At 35.6% G+C, this 15,350-nt stretch overlaps 1 protein-coding gene across 5 annotated transcripts in view; it reads left to right on the forward strand.

The window, feature by feature from the left end:
• The window catches only part of ATRNL1 (attractin like 1), a 513,588-nt gene that overhangs the window by 55,075 nt on the left and 443,163 nt on the right, over window positions 1–15,350 (forward strand). For all 5 annotated transcript variants that reach the window (XM_030487970.1, XM_030487973.1, XM_030487971.1 and 2 more), the window contains exons 6-7: window positions 6,848–7,022; window positions 8,222–8,309. In XM_030487970.1, the coding sequence (XP_030343830.1) occupies window positions 6,848–7,022; window positions 8,222–8,309 (263 nt within the window). The remainder of the gene's footprint in view (window positions 1–6,847; window positions 7,023–8,221; window positions 8,310–15,350) is intronic.

Raw genomic sequence — 15,350 nt, forward strand, 5'->3', positions numbered from 1 at the left:
AGGTTTTCTCCTGGCCAACTATCAATTCAGTCAGAAAAAACCTGCAGTTTTGCAGTCTGGGAGATGTGCATTATATGTCAATTAATACAATATGTGTACATAAAAACACAAACCCAAGGAATCCTTTCCTTCCCCAATTTTAAGTTAAAATCCTTTTTATGCACTCCGTATTTGTAAATATCATTATGTGTTTCTTAGAAATGAGAGCTGTCTAAGGAAAATTTGCATTTACAGAAGGAATCATAGGAGGGAATTGGCTTAACATGAATGGTTATTTCATGTATACTGGAAACTTCTTCTTCAGTTTTATGTTCAGCTTGAATTTACTAATTTGTCAAGCATCCTTGGAGGACTTTGTGCAATTTGCAAACAAAATATAGCGCAATTAGAAATCTACTGTCTGAAATTCTGAGTGAGAAAATTAAATATCCTTATTGCAAAAGAAAGAACATCACAGTTAAATGAAGAGCCAACTTCAGTTTTAAATACCTTTGTGGTCTCATCTGATGATTAGGGAAAGCAAGTTTAATAGAATTTATTGGATTCATTTCAATAAATGGCTGGCTGCATTGAAGTGGTTCATAATGGTCTGGATGTGCAATTAGGCTGAGATTTAAGGAGTGCCCTGCAATTTGTAAGTTTTAATGAAAACCTTAATGAATTTAAAATAAATATCTAAAATGGATGCATGTAAATGTAGCAATTTAGAACGTGCAAACACTTGATTAAACTAATGAACAAATGCAGTACCATGCCCTGAACACAGGAAGCAGATAGATAGTACTGATCTCCCTGACAAGGGAAGATGCTAAGTTTAGTTTACTACGTGTAGCATCTTTATTTCAGAATAGGAAGAAAGTGATTCAGGCAGCTCAAAACTTGATGGCTTGATTTCAGCAGTGTGTAAAGTTCTAGACCATAACTGGAGGAAAGAAATAATGAAACAGATGTTGTGATTGAACAGTGAAACAGTTGAAACGTGGATTTGTCTATGTAGTTCATACTAAAATAATTTGTAGGCAAGATTACAAGAAAGTGCAATATCTATCTGAAACCAGCATTTGATAATAGGAAATCATTGAAACTGAAGAAGTTGGGGAATACATAAGGGATCAGTAAGAGGGACACAGCTGCTTAATTGTGAAATGTGAGTGGGTGTGCTGCATGTCTAACTTATGATTGAGAGGTATGAGTGCTACTTAAAGACTGAACTTGGGACTGGTCTTTTTACATAATTTCTATAATCTACTCATAAAACTGCTAGTGAAATCTGGTAATACAAAGGTGGGAGTTATTTTAAATACAAAGGAGGACCAGAATATCCTTCAAAACAGGGTTAGAGTAATGTGCAGGATGTAATTACTTCATTGTAAACTGTAAATTCATACATTTAGGGACCAGGAGTATTAAGAATTTGTTTTATAATCTTGGATTGAAGTGTAGCAGGTGACTAGGAAAGCTTCCAGTGGACTGCCATGACATCAGGCCTTATTCTTCTTTACCAATCTAGTTGATCCTGAGTTTGAGACCTGAAGACAAACAGTTAAAGGGCAGTGTTGAGTATAGGCAGGCAGTGCAGCCCTTTTGGCTTGCCTACTCAGACTGACCCTGCAGATACTCTTCCTGGCTGAGGAAGGAAATGGGACTGAGTAATAGCAACCAAATGGCATTTCAAGAACCACATCAGCTTGTGAGCATTAGGGTTTCTGCTTTGTTCGTGGAGAAGGCTGAGTCCTGGCATAGCTCGTTGCCATGCTGGAGACCTATCCAGGATTTCTCTGCCTACCATTAAGTGTATTTGGAGCAAGACTGTTTGTAGGAGGTGGGAAATAATTACATCCTGTATGGATGTTGCGGAGCTGTGCAGTGGCAGTGTAGGGATGCATGAATGCACCTACTACTACAGCCATTCTTGAACAGCATTTATCTTTGCATTTACATAGCAGCCATTTATTTTTATGTAGTTACTATCTTATCAGTTTCCTGTAAGATAAGTTGATATATTGCTTGGTAAAACTTCCAATGGAATTTTTATTGTAAGTATATTCAGATATATTCTCTCAGAAATATTTTTCATAATCTCAAATTCATTATCGTATGAAGATTTTATTGGGTGCTTGAGAGTAGTAATATTGGGTTTGTTTTTGTGGTGGTTGAAACTTACGTTAAAGCAATAATTCTCAACTCAATTGATCAGATATCAAAGAATAGATAACAACAAATGCTTTATTTAAATGCCTTGATGAGATTGTATGGAAAGGAGGACTGTGATATTTACATTCAACACATTAATACTTTTGGTTTTTTCCTGTGATCCCAAAGGAAAGATTAGGGTCGAAGACAGTAGATGATGTTTTCTCATTAGGTGGAAATTGATCTTATGACTTCAACTGCTGGAACAGATTGGTAATTTGGCAGTTCATGAAACTCCTCAATAAATAGAAATTAGATTCTTTCTCTTGCTTTGTGTAGGTTATCGCTTTTTTTAAACCTATAGAATTTTCTCCTACCTTTGAGGATAATGTAATTGACTTCCAATTCAGATTTATAAAGTTGTTAGCTGTTTTTAAAGCTTCCCTCTCCCCCACTCCCAGTGGATTGAGTGACACATTAGGAAGATAAGAAAGAAATGCAATTTTAAATAAGTGGAGAAAATCGTATTTGCATAGGAAATAATAAAACATATTTTTCATTATCTTTGTTCTGCAGCTGTAGTGCTCTTTGTTGCACAAAAGGCACGTATTTAGTGAATGTGATGTTCCTGAAGAGAAAATGTATTTATGCTGAAATAATAGTGATATTTCATGGTATATGTATTTAAGTAGGAAAAAATCTGTAAATGGTATTTGTAAGTGCTGTGTTTACCTTGCGTTCCTAAGGCAATAGCCACACAAAAGTGGTGTTTAAATAGTGTTTCAGTAGAAGTCAGTGTTATTCTATTGTGTTTTTCAACTATATATTCCATTTTTGTACTGATAGATATATACTGTGATAACTCCATGAATGTTTTACACTTCCGCTGAAGAGGCAGTGCTGGCCACACAGGCTCGTGTTGGCACATTTAAGCATAGATGGGCAAGGTGAAACATAGATAAGGGAACACATCCAGATTAAAAGCTAGCCTGACTAAAAATAAAAGCAAGTTTTAACCTGGATATATTCCCTCATCTGGTTCATGGTGAAGCCATGTGAAAACTGGCACCAGAGGCAATGATAGCTGAAGAGTAAGCAGTGAGGGGCGGCCAGGAGTGCCTCTTATGTAGTAATGTCGACTGATGTCACTTCAATGCATGCGTGCATCATGCACAGTGTATTGATGTGTTCTTTGAAAAAAACCTGATGCTTTCAAGCTCCTGAGTTCAGGTGAGTCTCCTTAGAGTGTGTCCTTCCTCCATGCCAGAACAAGGCCTGGGTACACGGTGTATGTCGTCTCTATCTCACTTTTCCTGTCGTTCAGCGTAGACCAGCAATGAAATACTGGGGCTGTAAGAGTTATCTGCAACACTCTTTCAATCACTCATCTGGTTAACGGCATTGTTAAGATTTTGCACTGTTAACTTCGTATACAAAGTTTTCGCTTGTCCTCACTTTGATACATTCACTGTCATCTGAATGTATTTTGTATTTGCTGTCTGAATTCTTGCGGTTCCCTGTCTCCAGGTACGAAACATCTCAGGCATCTATTGGCATGCGAGGTAATTTGTGTGTCTTATTCACTATTTGCCACTAGGGGACACTGCTGACCACTACATGTCTGTGCAAGAATGGTGGCTGTAGTAAAAGTCTTAAATGTGTTTTCATTTTCTGACTCGCGGCACCGTTTTCGAAATTCTAATCCCTTCCCCGATCAAAGAATACTTAATCAATTGTTTATTTTTAATTCAAATTGTTTCCTCCAGTGATTTACTGAATCAGAAGCTCGCTGAGGTTACAATTCTATTACGGTATCTATTATTAATGTTTAAGAATAATATACTAAATTGTTCATACTCTCATTAGACTTCATTCAAATACCATTAATCTTTTCTGAGTAGAAGTTATAATGAACAATGGGAATTGAGTGTCTCCATTATTTAATGAATCGAAGGTAATTTGGATACAAGTGGACATCATTCTTCTGCAGAGTACTAGGAAAAGTTGACAACTGGTTAGGCACAGATTGATGCCTGGTTGTTGTGTGTAAGAAGTAATAGTAATAAGTTGCCCCAAAATGATAATATGCATTGGAAAAATGTAATTGCCCCCTTCTCCCTCTTCCCCTCCCTCCCTTTCCTTCCCCCTTCCCCCAGATATGCTTTAAAGTTATGAACTTGATGTGAACTAGTTTAGTTAGTAAACTTTAGCAGCAGCTCTCTTCTAAATGCCTGTCCGGTCTGTCGTTGTCTCAGTGTAAACCTGTGCATCCAGGACATCCTTAGTCAGGAGAGCATCCTTGCCAAGGAGATATGATACTTTTTGCACAAAGTTATCTCTAGTTTGTTTAGAACATGGCTTCTTTCAAGCTGCCTTTGATAAATCTCAGCTCTTATATTGAGAGAGTCTGTAGACTCTTCATATCTACCCAGTATCATTTATTTTATAGACATTTATCATTCATTTCCAGATGTTCTTTTTTTTGGAATTGAAAAAGTCTTAGCCGACTTGGTAGTTCCAATTACAGAAGCCATTCAATTCCTTTGAACATCCTTATTACTCTCCTGTAAACAGTCTCCAGTTCTAATCTATCTTCTTTTTGAGCAGGACATGCAGTTTTCGTAAGTACAGGTAAACCACTGATTTATACAGAGAGGTAACAGTGTTCCCTGTTCCTAATGTGATTTGGTTTTTCGACCATTGATGAATGCTGATGTGGTATTTTCATGAGTAGCCCAAAATGAGACTTTGCTACTGACTAGTGATGCTTAGTTAAGAGACTATCTTCTTTCCAGTAAATCTAAAACATAGCTTGCTTTTATCTGTGCTGAATTTCATGTGTCATTTCATTGCTCAGTCATGTCGTCAGACAAGAACTTGTTCTGTGATTCTTCAAGGGCTGATCTTACTCTTTCTGCTCTCCAGTAATTGTCTTTATCAGCAGACTTTCTTCTCTGCTCATCCTTTTTCAGGATCATTAATGTGTATGTTGAATACCTTGGGTAGTAGAAATCCTTGTGGGACTCCACAGGCGACCTCCCTCCCTTTAAGAAGCAGCCATTTACTCTGTCTGCTGTTTCTTACTATATTTTCTAATCAGTTATTCAGCCATGCAAAGGCCTTCATTCTCTTGCTACAAAAGTCAAGTTTCCTTAAAAAGTCTTTCAGGGGGGAATTCTGTTTAAAATCCAGCGAAAAATCCATGTCAGTATATCAATTGTATCAGCCCATCTTGATTTATTCAAAGAACTTTAGTAGGTTTGGAGGACAGGCCTTCTTTTTATGAAAGCTATACTGATTTTAAGAGTAGATGGCAATTATGTATGTGTTGACTAATTCTGTCCATTTGTATAGTTTTTGTTGATTTTTCTGGTAGAAACAGAAGTGTAGCAGGTCAGTACTTTTCCCCATTTTCCCTGGAACGTTTTCACAAAGTTGGTGTCGTGTGTGACGTTTGGGATGCAGACTAGTTTTGGGTTTTGTTTTTTTTTTATGTGCTTTTTTGGTGGTGTGTTTAATTTTTACTTTTATTTTTTTTAAGCATGTTATCACTGAGTTTCCAAAGAAGGTTATGCCCACACTGACTCCAACAGCTCCAGCAGGTTGAGGGAATTTAGACAGGCAGAGAGGACATAACATTATGTTTTAGTATCAGCATCAAATTACAGAAATAATTTAGTTGTTGTACAACATCTGTAGGCAATCACTGATGACAAAAATTTCAATTCCATGATTGATAATGCTTAAAGTGGAACACATTGGTGTCCAAAAAATTCAATGTTCCCTGTGTAGAAATAAAGCCAGTTAATAATGATACACAGTTACTGACAAGAGGCAAATAGTGCATATGCTGTCCTTTTTGTTTGTTTGTTTAAGCAATGTTCTGAGTATGTTCAGGTTTTACATAACAAGATTTTCAAGTTCTTCCAACATCTAGAGCATAAACTAGATGAAGAGATCAGGTTTTAATTATTACAGAGCAAATTGAACAATAAATAATTCTGCTGTTCATGATTTTAATAGTTCTATAACTTAAAAATAATGCATTTTGCTGACTTTTGCTTATTTAGAAAAATCATATTGGCTAAAATAAATTCCAAAATAATCTATAGCTGGGGGTTTTGGTGGCTTTGTAGAATGATCTATAAAATTTTACAAAATTTAAACATTCAAATCTTTTTCTAAAGCACTTCACAGTCTATTGTACTCTTGAAAGGCAATGCAGAATGGTATTGGCAAAGGACAAATTTTTATTCCTGAGATTTAATAGGGTGTAATCTATATTGTAACTTAATTTCCTGTAATGTTATCTGCTTTGATATAAGCTATACTGTATTTGGAGTAACCACAGTAAGTGTTTCTCCAGAGGTAACATGCAGTGTATATTGTGCTGTACATTTTAGACCTGTATAGCGTCTAAAAATATGATGCCTTACGCTTTTCTTTCAGTTTGTGACTCATACAATATGTGTCCTGAGAAGAATGCAGAAATGAATCATTATTATTTGAGCTAATCTAATGCTTTCGGTTTGACTGACGTCCCCTGTTGTCAATTTATTTCACTGAGCATCTGTTAAACATAAAAGTGTATACTGTATTTTATCAGAATGAGCAATCCTGACATCTGTAATTAAGCCTCCCCTGTTTCTGCTTTAGTGACTTTAACATCCCTGTCTAACAGATTGTACAAATTGCACATTTGTTTACAAAACAGGTCCAGATTGTTCTTTGAATGTCCCTTCTACGGAGTCTTACTGGATTCTACCAAACGTAAAACCATTCAGCCCTTCTGTGGGCCGGGCTTCCCATAAGGCAGTCCTGCACGGGAAATTTATGTGGGTGATTGGTGGATACACTTTTAACTACAGTTCATTCCAAATGGTATTGAAGTAAGTGATTTATCCTTTGTCGTATCCTTTCTGATGTAGGTTAGGGAAAACAGATCTTACCAAGGAGGTAGTCTCTACACCGCAATTTTATGGCAGGGTTTAAGTTTTTAGATTCTTTATTAATGGTCTTATTTTCTGCTTGTAATTTTCTTAACAGAGGTGAAAATACAGGTACCATTAATCTGTATGTGATACTGATATGTAATTTCTTCAGTTTTGTGAAAACTGTTGCTATACTTTGCTGCAAAACATAAAAATGGGGTGATAAAACAGAGAAATCCATGTGCTGATATTTTCACACAGTACACATAGAATCTTATCTGCATTATTGAAGATAATTTATAACTACAGGAGACTTGTATTTAATGCATGAATACCTTGGGCAGCAGAAATTTACCCTGTTGGTAGAAGTAGCCTGTGGTGCTATGCCAGCATGGGTTAGACAGATCATCCATATTTCACTTCTTTATGACAGTTTGGATGTATGTGCACTTGATCACCTATTGAAAACAGCTATAATCAAAGCAGCTATAAATATTACTTAGCTGATTTGTATGGTAACTTGTCTATATATAAAGGCCCTAAATGTGACAAATGTGTTAGGATATGTTATCATGTTTATTTCTCCTATTTTTGTCGAACTTTTTATTTTCTTTCACACGTTTACAATTATCCAAACCAAATCCCATCATCTTTGGTGTTTTGCTTTTCTACCTCCATTAATTATTTTTTATCTCTCTTTCATCTTGTGGTGTGTTAATGCGTTAATGGATTAATAATTAATTAAAATTAAACACAAATTAAAGTCAACCCTATAGCAAAGAGAGTGCTCAACAACAACTTTTCCAAGTAGTGCAAAAGATTGTGACATAAGCAGTTGAGTGGGGTGGGTTTATGTGGCTAATAACAGTGATCGTAGCAACCTCGTTTCATAACTTCCTAGTAAGTTTGGTGATTTCATTACAGCCCCATTTTCTGAGATTATTGATGGGTCCCTGAAAGAGCCGCTCCTGTTCTGCTTGATGAACATTTGTACACTGTTGTAACAGTTCAAAATGATCATGTTACTGCTGCTAACAAATTATCATGTCAGATAACCAGTGACTGATCAAGTCTGCGAAACAGATGTCAGTTTGAACATATAAAACCTTCTATTTCTCTGCAGGTGGAAAATGTTTACTTTTCTATTTCTCTTCTAGCTACAATCTGGAAAGCAGTATATGGAACGTAGTACCTGTGTCCAAAGGGCCACTCCAGAGATATGGACACACTCTTGCTTTATATCAGGTTTGGACTCTTCAGCATCCTATTTCATGAATTCCTTTGTGTGTGCTGTTAGTGATCTTAAAATGATTCATCATGAACATAGGGTTTATTTTGAGGATAATTTAATTTCTAGTCCCTAAACATCTTGTATTAGTGTCTTATTCAGTACTTAGATGTATTGCACAATTTTTAGAAAAAAGATTGTGCAATAGATCTAAGTCACTTACTAGCTGACCATAAATCCTCAGAGCTAAACCTCCCAGTAAAAAGGGACTAATATAATTGGGGTTGCACTAAAGGAAGGAGAGCTGGAAACCAAGTCAGTGCCCTTGCTGACTGGGCACCATCCCCAGGGACTAAGCATAGCAGGCAGAGCCAGAGGTTTGTAGCAAGTTCTTTTGGCAGCCGCAGACATGGCAAGAGATGACCCAGGTGCAAGGACTATTCAGGGAGTCTAGTCAGAGGCACAAGGAGAATGTGGCCTAAGACAGGACTGGAGAGAAGGCTACAACACATACGTGAGGGCTCCATCCACGAGACAAGCTATCTACAGCTCCATGCAGGAGGCAGGATCACAAGTAGTCAGGGACTGAGGGTCCTCTGTGGGAGGCTGGTCAGGGCCACTAAGGCCTGTTAATGCCCTAAGGGCTGTGTCAGTAAGAAATAAATTTTTATTTATGTGTTTTTACTCTTATTACAGAACCAGAGCAGTATTAAAATACAAACTGTTGTTCTATAGTATCGTGGTACTTTAAGTTCAAATACATACAAACTACTGGCAGTTTTGCTTCTACTGATGCTCTGTAGTCTTCATGCTGCTTTATTGAAAGCACTGTTAGAGGCTTATTTCACTATATTTAAAAAAAAAAGAAAAAAAGATTCTCTGTCCTGATAGACTATAAAGACAAAAATTATCTTTATTTAAAAAAGAAAAAGGCTTTTGTTTATTGGTTAATTTTTGGCTAGTATTAGTTATGTCTCCAAAATACAAAGGACCAAAAGTGAATGCACTGCGTACTATAGCCTTGTACAGATGATGGCAAACTTTTTAACAGTGACAGAGAAGTACAGAATTTGTATCACATTTTCAGTTGTTTGTATAAAATACATCCGTCAGGGAAGAACATAAAAGATTGTATCAAGTCTGATCAGAGCGTTCATCTGGCCTGGTAACATGTCTTGTATAATGGGTAACAGCAAATGCCAAGGGAAGAATATAAGAAAAAATGACTAGATCATTTAGAAGCTTCCTCAGAATACTGTCCTAGTCTGCATCTGGGATTTCCTAATATAGGATAGTATTTTTGTGGAAAGATTATGAATCCATATGTGTGGTGGTTTTTAATTTTTGGACCATCAATTTATTTTAGCATTGACACTATCTTGTGCCTAAAAAATTCCAGTGTATTTTGTGAAGAAATACTCCCTTTTGGGAAACCGGTACTATCTGGTTTAATTTTGATAATCCCTACTTCTTGTTTTCCATTTACTTTCCCAGTACCACTCATGAGTTTTTGTGAGTCCATCATATCCTTTCTCTATTATTTCTTTTTCATACTGAGAATTCCTTGTATTTTTAATAATCCTCTAGAAGGAAGGTACATACCTTAGATAACATTGCGTTATTGCCTCTACCTCTTCTAGTTCTGTAATATCCCTCCTGAAGTACAGGGAATCACAGTCTTTAGTGTATTGGTACCTCAGACGTCTAATTTTTTTCTACTAATTCTTACTGGTATTTTAGCTTTTTGAAAACCTGCTGTTGGCTTTGAAATGGTATTTTCACAGAGGTATCAGTTAACCTCAAGATCTCATTCTAGTCAATTAAAAACCCACCACTGTATGTACAGACTTAAAATCGTGCTTTTATGCATATGCATCACTTCATAGTTGTCTATGTGAACACTTATTTATGCTTTTATTCGTCTTCATATTGCACATTCAGTGTTTTGAGATTCTCCTGCAATTAATTCTTTGCTTTTGAGCATTATCTCAGCTATTTTGAGTAACACAGTATTGTCAAAAAACATTGTCATTTTTCAATTCATTCCTGTGCCAGATGGCTTGTCAGTATGTTGAACAAACAAATGCCAAACGTAGGTCTCTGTGGGACACCATTAATGACCTCTCTGCATTTAAGAAGTGACCGTTTTTCCCCAAAACCTTTATTTATTGAATTATTTTTAGCCTTGTGTTATCTGCCTTGCTTTTCCGAGAGCCTCTTAGTTTCTTTAAGGCATGAAGAATGTTATTAAGCATCTTTTGGGAATTCCAGGTAACTTTCTCAACCAGACCTTTCATTCCTTCGAGAAAATCCAATGATTTGCAAGATAAAACTTCCCATTTCAAAAGCTGTTAGACTTTTCCTCTGTCTGCCTGTCTTATCCATTTGTTCACTGAATTCTGTCCTTTATGCCTGTTGCTTTGCAGTCTTCTGGTACTGACACATTTTTAAGTAAGGATTTACAAACTACAGGGAAGGGTCATTTTTTTTTCTTCTTAAATTCCTTCAGAACTGATCCTGGTGCCTTGTTGCCGATTGTTCTGTCAGTTTTGTTTTTTTACTATAAGCTTCTGTTACTAATTTCTGCTGTGGAAATACCTCTGAAGTCTACCATGAACTCTCACAGGAAAATTAACTTCATTTTATTGCTACCGATTTGTCTTCTCAGAATACTCTTTGTTGCATCTATTGGTGTCTCTTGGCACCACAAAGTATCTAGTTAGCTGTATTTCTAATGCATTTGAAAAATGATATATTAGTACTTATTATGTGTAGTCCTTATTTATCTATAAATTCTGCAGGCAGCTCATTAAACTGTTTCATGGCTTGACTTTCTGTTTCTCAGTGTTTTAATCTGCTGGAGTTTTTTAACCTTTATTTTGAAGTATGCTTTTTCTTCTAGCAGTCTTCATTATCCTCCTGTTAAGTCAAGCTTTATTTATTTATTTACTTATTTGCAGTGGAAAGGATTTATAAACAGGAAGCAGATGTATGATCTGAGCAGGTGTCCTTAAAATGTCTTTGGATTGTCAATAAAGATTTTATCCTTTTAGTTGTACCTTTCAGTTTCTTTTTATCATCAGTCTTCCTTTTATATAGTCCTCCTTTATTATTATTCTTCCAGAGATGTTGAAACTGTATATGGAATGGTTAATATCGTAGAGGTGTTTTTCAGTAGTAATATGAACTAGATTCTGTGCATGCCCCAACATCAACTCAGAAATTGCTTTTTATGTTGTCAGTTTCCTGACTCATTACTAATGTATTATCTGTTCTTTGAAAGGTCAGATCTTTCTGACCGGTATCTTTGCTTATTACAGTACTTGTAGAATGTGGACCTTTTAGTTGAGAAACATTTCAGTAATGTATCATTTATCAGTTCAGAATAAAGGCTTAAAATATCATTTAACCTTTTTATTTGACACTGCTAATATTTTCTTGAGATATTCCAGACTAAACAGTAACCATTTTAGAGCTACTTTTAGCAGCAAATATTAAATACAATAGACCTTTGTTAATCCAGAGATCCTTTTGGATATCAGTGAGGAAATGCCACTCTTGTTAATATTAATGAAAGCTACAAGCAAGTGTGTAGTGAAGAAGCTGTTGCTGTTAAAGGCACATATTAATTAGTAGTTAGAATTCACTAATAATGGACACAGCACTACTCATGTCATATAACTCATACATTGCTTATACTTCTGTCAAATATCGGAATTACATGGGCCAAAATGTAATGCCTGATCATGTAAGAAATTTCAAGAGAAAGAAGTACATCCTTTTCCAGTAAGTTCTTGTTAAGATAAACTCTTGATATTTTCCTTTCAGATGTTCAGTTTCTAGAAAAAACCCCAGAAAAGTATTTTAGAGTGAAGAGTAGTAGAACATAATACCTAGAGATGGCAGCTTTGAGCTGTGTTTTCAGCTGTGTACTAGTCATTGTGTAACATTTCCTTTATAGCTGGGAGAAAAAAAAATAGCCACAGAGAAGAAATTAGATTAAGTTTTTGACTTGAGCTCCTGAGATTTCAAAGCCTAGTGCTAGACTGGATTGAGAGCACAGAGCTAGTATTGCCTGATTGTGGTGCAAGGTAAATTGAAGCTAGATGATTGACTCTGTGGAGAATGAAATAAGTTACTGTGCCCATTTCCCTCAGAAAGCTTCTTTAGTTAAAATAGAAGTACTGCACTACTTTATTCTGAAGAAAAAAAGATCAGATGACTCCCACTGATGTATAGTTACAACAAGTGACTAAGACTTTTTATGCATTTATAGACGAGAAAAGTATAAAAGTGTTCTTGCTTTTAGACCAACTAAACTGTTGGATCATATTACCTTCCGTGCTTCTTCAGAATGGTTATTGGAAAGGTCCTACCTATCTTTGATAGCAATTGGTTCTCCTCAAAGATTGTATATAGTTCCTGGCACCTTGATACTGAAAAATGTCCACATACTTTGAAATAATTCGTGTAAGAAATGGGATTATAAAGAGACTGGAGGAAATGGCTTGTGAGGTTTTTAAAGTAAGTACATATGGCTTTGCTAAACAGTGACTAGGTAGGGAGTTTGACAGTAAATTGGAAAATACTAGATCCCTGGAATAAAGTAGAAAGGGAGCTGCATACAGGGTTTGTATGGTCGCTGCTGGAAGCTTACCTGGTAGTGAACATGTGGCTGTATCACAGTATTCGACCTCATAATTAAACTATTACTAGTGTTCCCAAGAGGTTGGAAAGATGACTGGGCATTGAGATTTGTTTCCTTTGAGATTGGCAATAGGAATGAAGCAAAGAGGCAGGCTGACATAGTAGTAATTGTAAAGATGTTTTCCGTATATGGGCCATTTTATACATAGTCAAATTTAATCTGACTCATTTGAGTTTTATGAATGTTACTTCCAATTTTAAAGCTTTATTAAAAAAGGGTGATTGTTTTGATTCCTTTTCCAAATTAATTGGTATTGGAGTCGAGTCTGTATATCTCTTTTGGTATTTTTTTTATCAGTCTACAAAAAAAAACTCCAAAATGGTAAAAACTTTCTGCTTTAATATTAGTGAGTCAAATCTTTCACTAATTGGTTTATTATTATTCTTTTCAAGCCTGTCTTTGGCTATTGTAATTTGGAACAGCACTAGGAATGTACAATTATTTTCTAACTATTGATAATTATTAGCAGGTTGTACCACCAAATTGCATAGCTTTATGATTTTATTACTTTCAATTAGCGTTATGCACAACTTGTTTTCCAATTCTGATTTGCAGACCTCAGAAGTATATGAGAAGTAGGCAAGATGACCTATCACACACTTTTTGCATGTGGTCTAGATGAAAGCCTGTTAAGAATTCCTCTTCCATTAAGTAGACCTTACTCAAGATATTGGCTCCTTCACGTAAAAGTGCGGTATTTCTGTTGTGTTGATATTTCAACACTATATTCCACCTGGTTTGAAAGTTGAGGTCTAAGCATTGTGGTGTTTGTGTCTAGCAGGTCTCAAAGCAGATGCTTAATCAATACTTTTCTATGCAGTCTCTATTACTTACTCCTTCCTTCTAATATGTTTAGTCCAAATATTAAATGTACAAAAGATCAAACTGACATCTCTGCTAAAATTCTAGCTTATACCTTCAGCAGTTTTGAAGCTCTGTTCTCTCAGTCTTATTTGCATGCTTTTTTTCAGTCTAGTTTTCTGTTAAATGTAGAAATGTTTATGCAGACAAGTAAATTTCAGATTATATATTTCTGCCAAAGGCAACCATACCTTATTTTCCTATCCTATGTTTTGAATGCTGTTGTAGTCCAGGAAAAAAAGTTATTGGGTTTTAAGATATATAGGATCTGACTTCACTGAATCCCTCCATGAATTGATACCTTTTAGCTATAGCCAGCAACAATATGGAAAACTGGAAATAATGAAGAAATAAAGTAACAGCACTCTTGGTTAGGCTAGCCTACTGACACATGAATTGCTGCAGTACCTGCTATCTTGAATTTGGTGCTGTTGAGAAGCTTAGGTAACAATAACTTAGCAGATTGTTATTCAGGGAGAATATAGTTCCACAATAAGCTAAGAATAACAAAGCAGGCTGCAGGAGGAGGAGTTCAGTGAAAATTGCTTTCCAGTCTGTCTGTCCTCATTTAATGGGAGGATTATTGGATCAAGTGGAGAAGTTGATTATTCATTTTTTTTCTTTTGATGTAACACATAGAAGAATGGTCTTGATGTTGTTACCATTTTGTAGGAGGTAATGGTATGGGGAAAGGAAGGGGAGGTATTAGACAGTCCTAAACCAGGTGGCACGTATTGAATGCAGAAAACAGGCTTGTGGTAAATGAGTTATTGCTAGATGACTTTTTTTGAGTCTTAATTATATTTTACTTGGGAAAAAAATAATCCAGAAATTTCTTAAAGATTTGACTAAACTGTTAGAAATTTCAGGTAAGCAGAGAACAAAAGTTCTTAAGAATTTGAGTCCTGTTAGTTTACATAAAATTAATTTATATACTAATGCATGGGTACAGTCTAAGGGAGACAAAAAGATGGAAAGTCTTCTTTCAAGAAAATTAGGAATGATTTTGTGTGGTTTATGATAGTATTTCTTTGGCCAAGTTTTCAGGAACAGATTAGATTTAAATAAGAATTAGTGCAGTAAACTTGTTTCTGAGGGAGAAACTTTTCTACTATGTAGCCATAACTCAATTGAGAAATACAAAATGAAAAGTACGTAGTTATTTTAACATGATTAATTTACTTCCAGTTCTATAGGAATGGATTATATGTTACCCTCATTGCATTTCCTTTACACTTTTTTTTTTGGTAACTACCAGATAAGATTCTTTTGGAATGCAGGCAAGATTTGCATAACAGTGTGACATTCCTGGGTACAGTCAGAGCAGCTGATAAGTGTTGTTCTATTAGGAAATAAGAAAAATTGCAAAGCCTAAAGAATAAAATTATGATAAGTTTTAGAAAAATCCTGAATTACTGCACTTATATGACATATTAAATCAGTATGAACACCAAGATATGATGTAGGGAACAGAGCCTGTCCAAGGTCA

This window comes from Strigops habroptila, chromosome 5 (assembly GCF_004027225.2).
Source record: "Strigops habroptila isolate Jane chromosome 5, bStrHab1.2.pri, whole genome shotgun sequence".
Taxonomy (NCBI): domain Eukaryota; kingdom Metazoa; phylum Chordata; class Aves; order Psittaciformes; family Psittacidae; genus Strigops; species Strigops habroptila.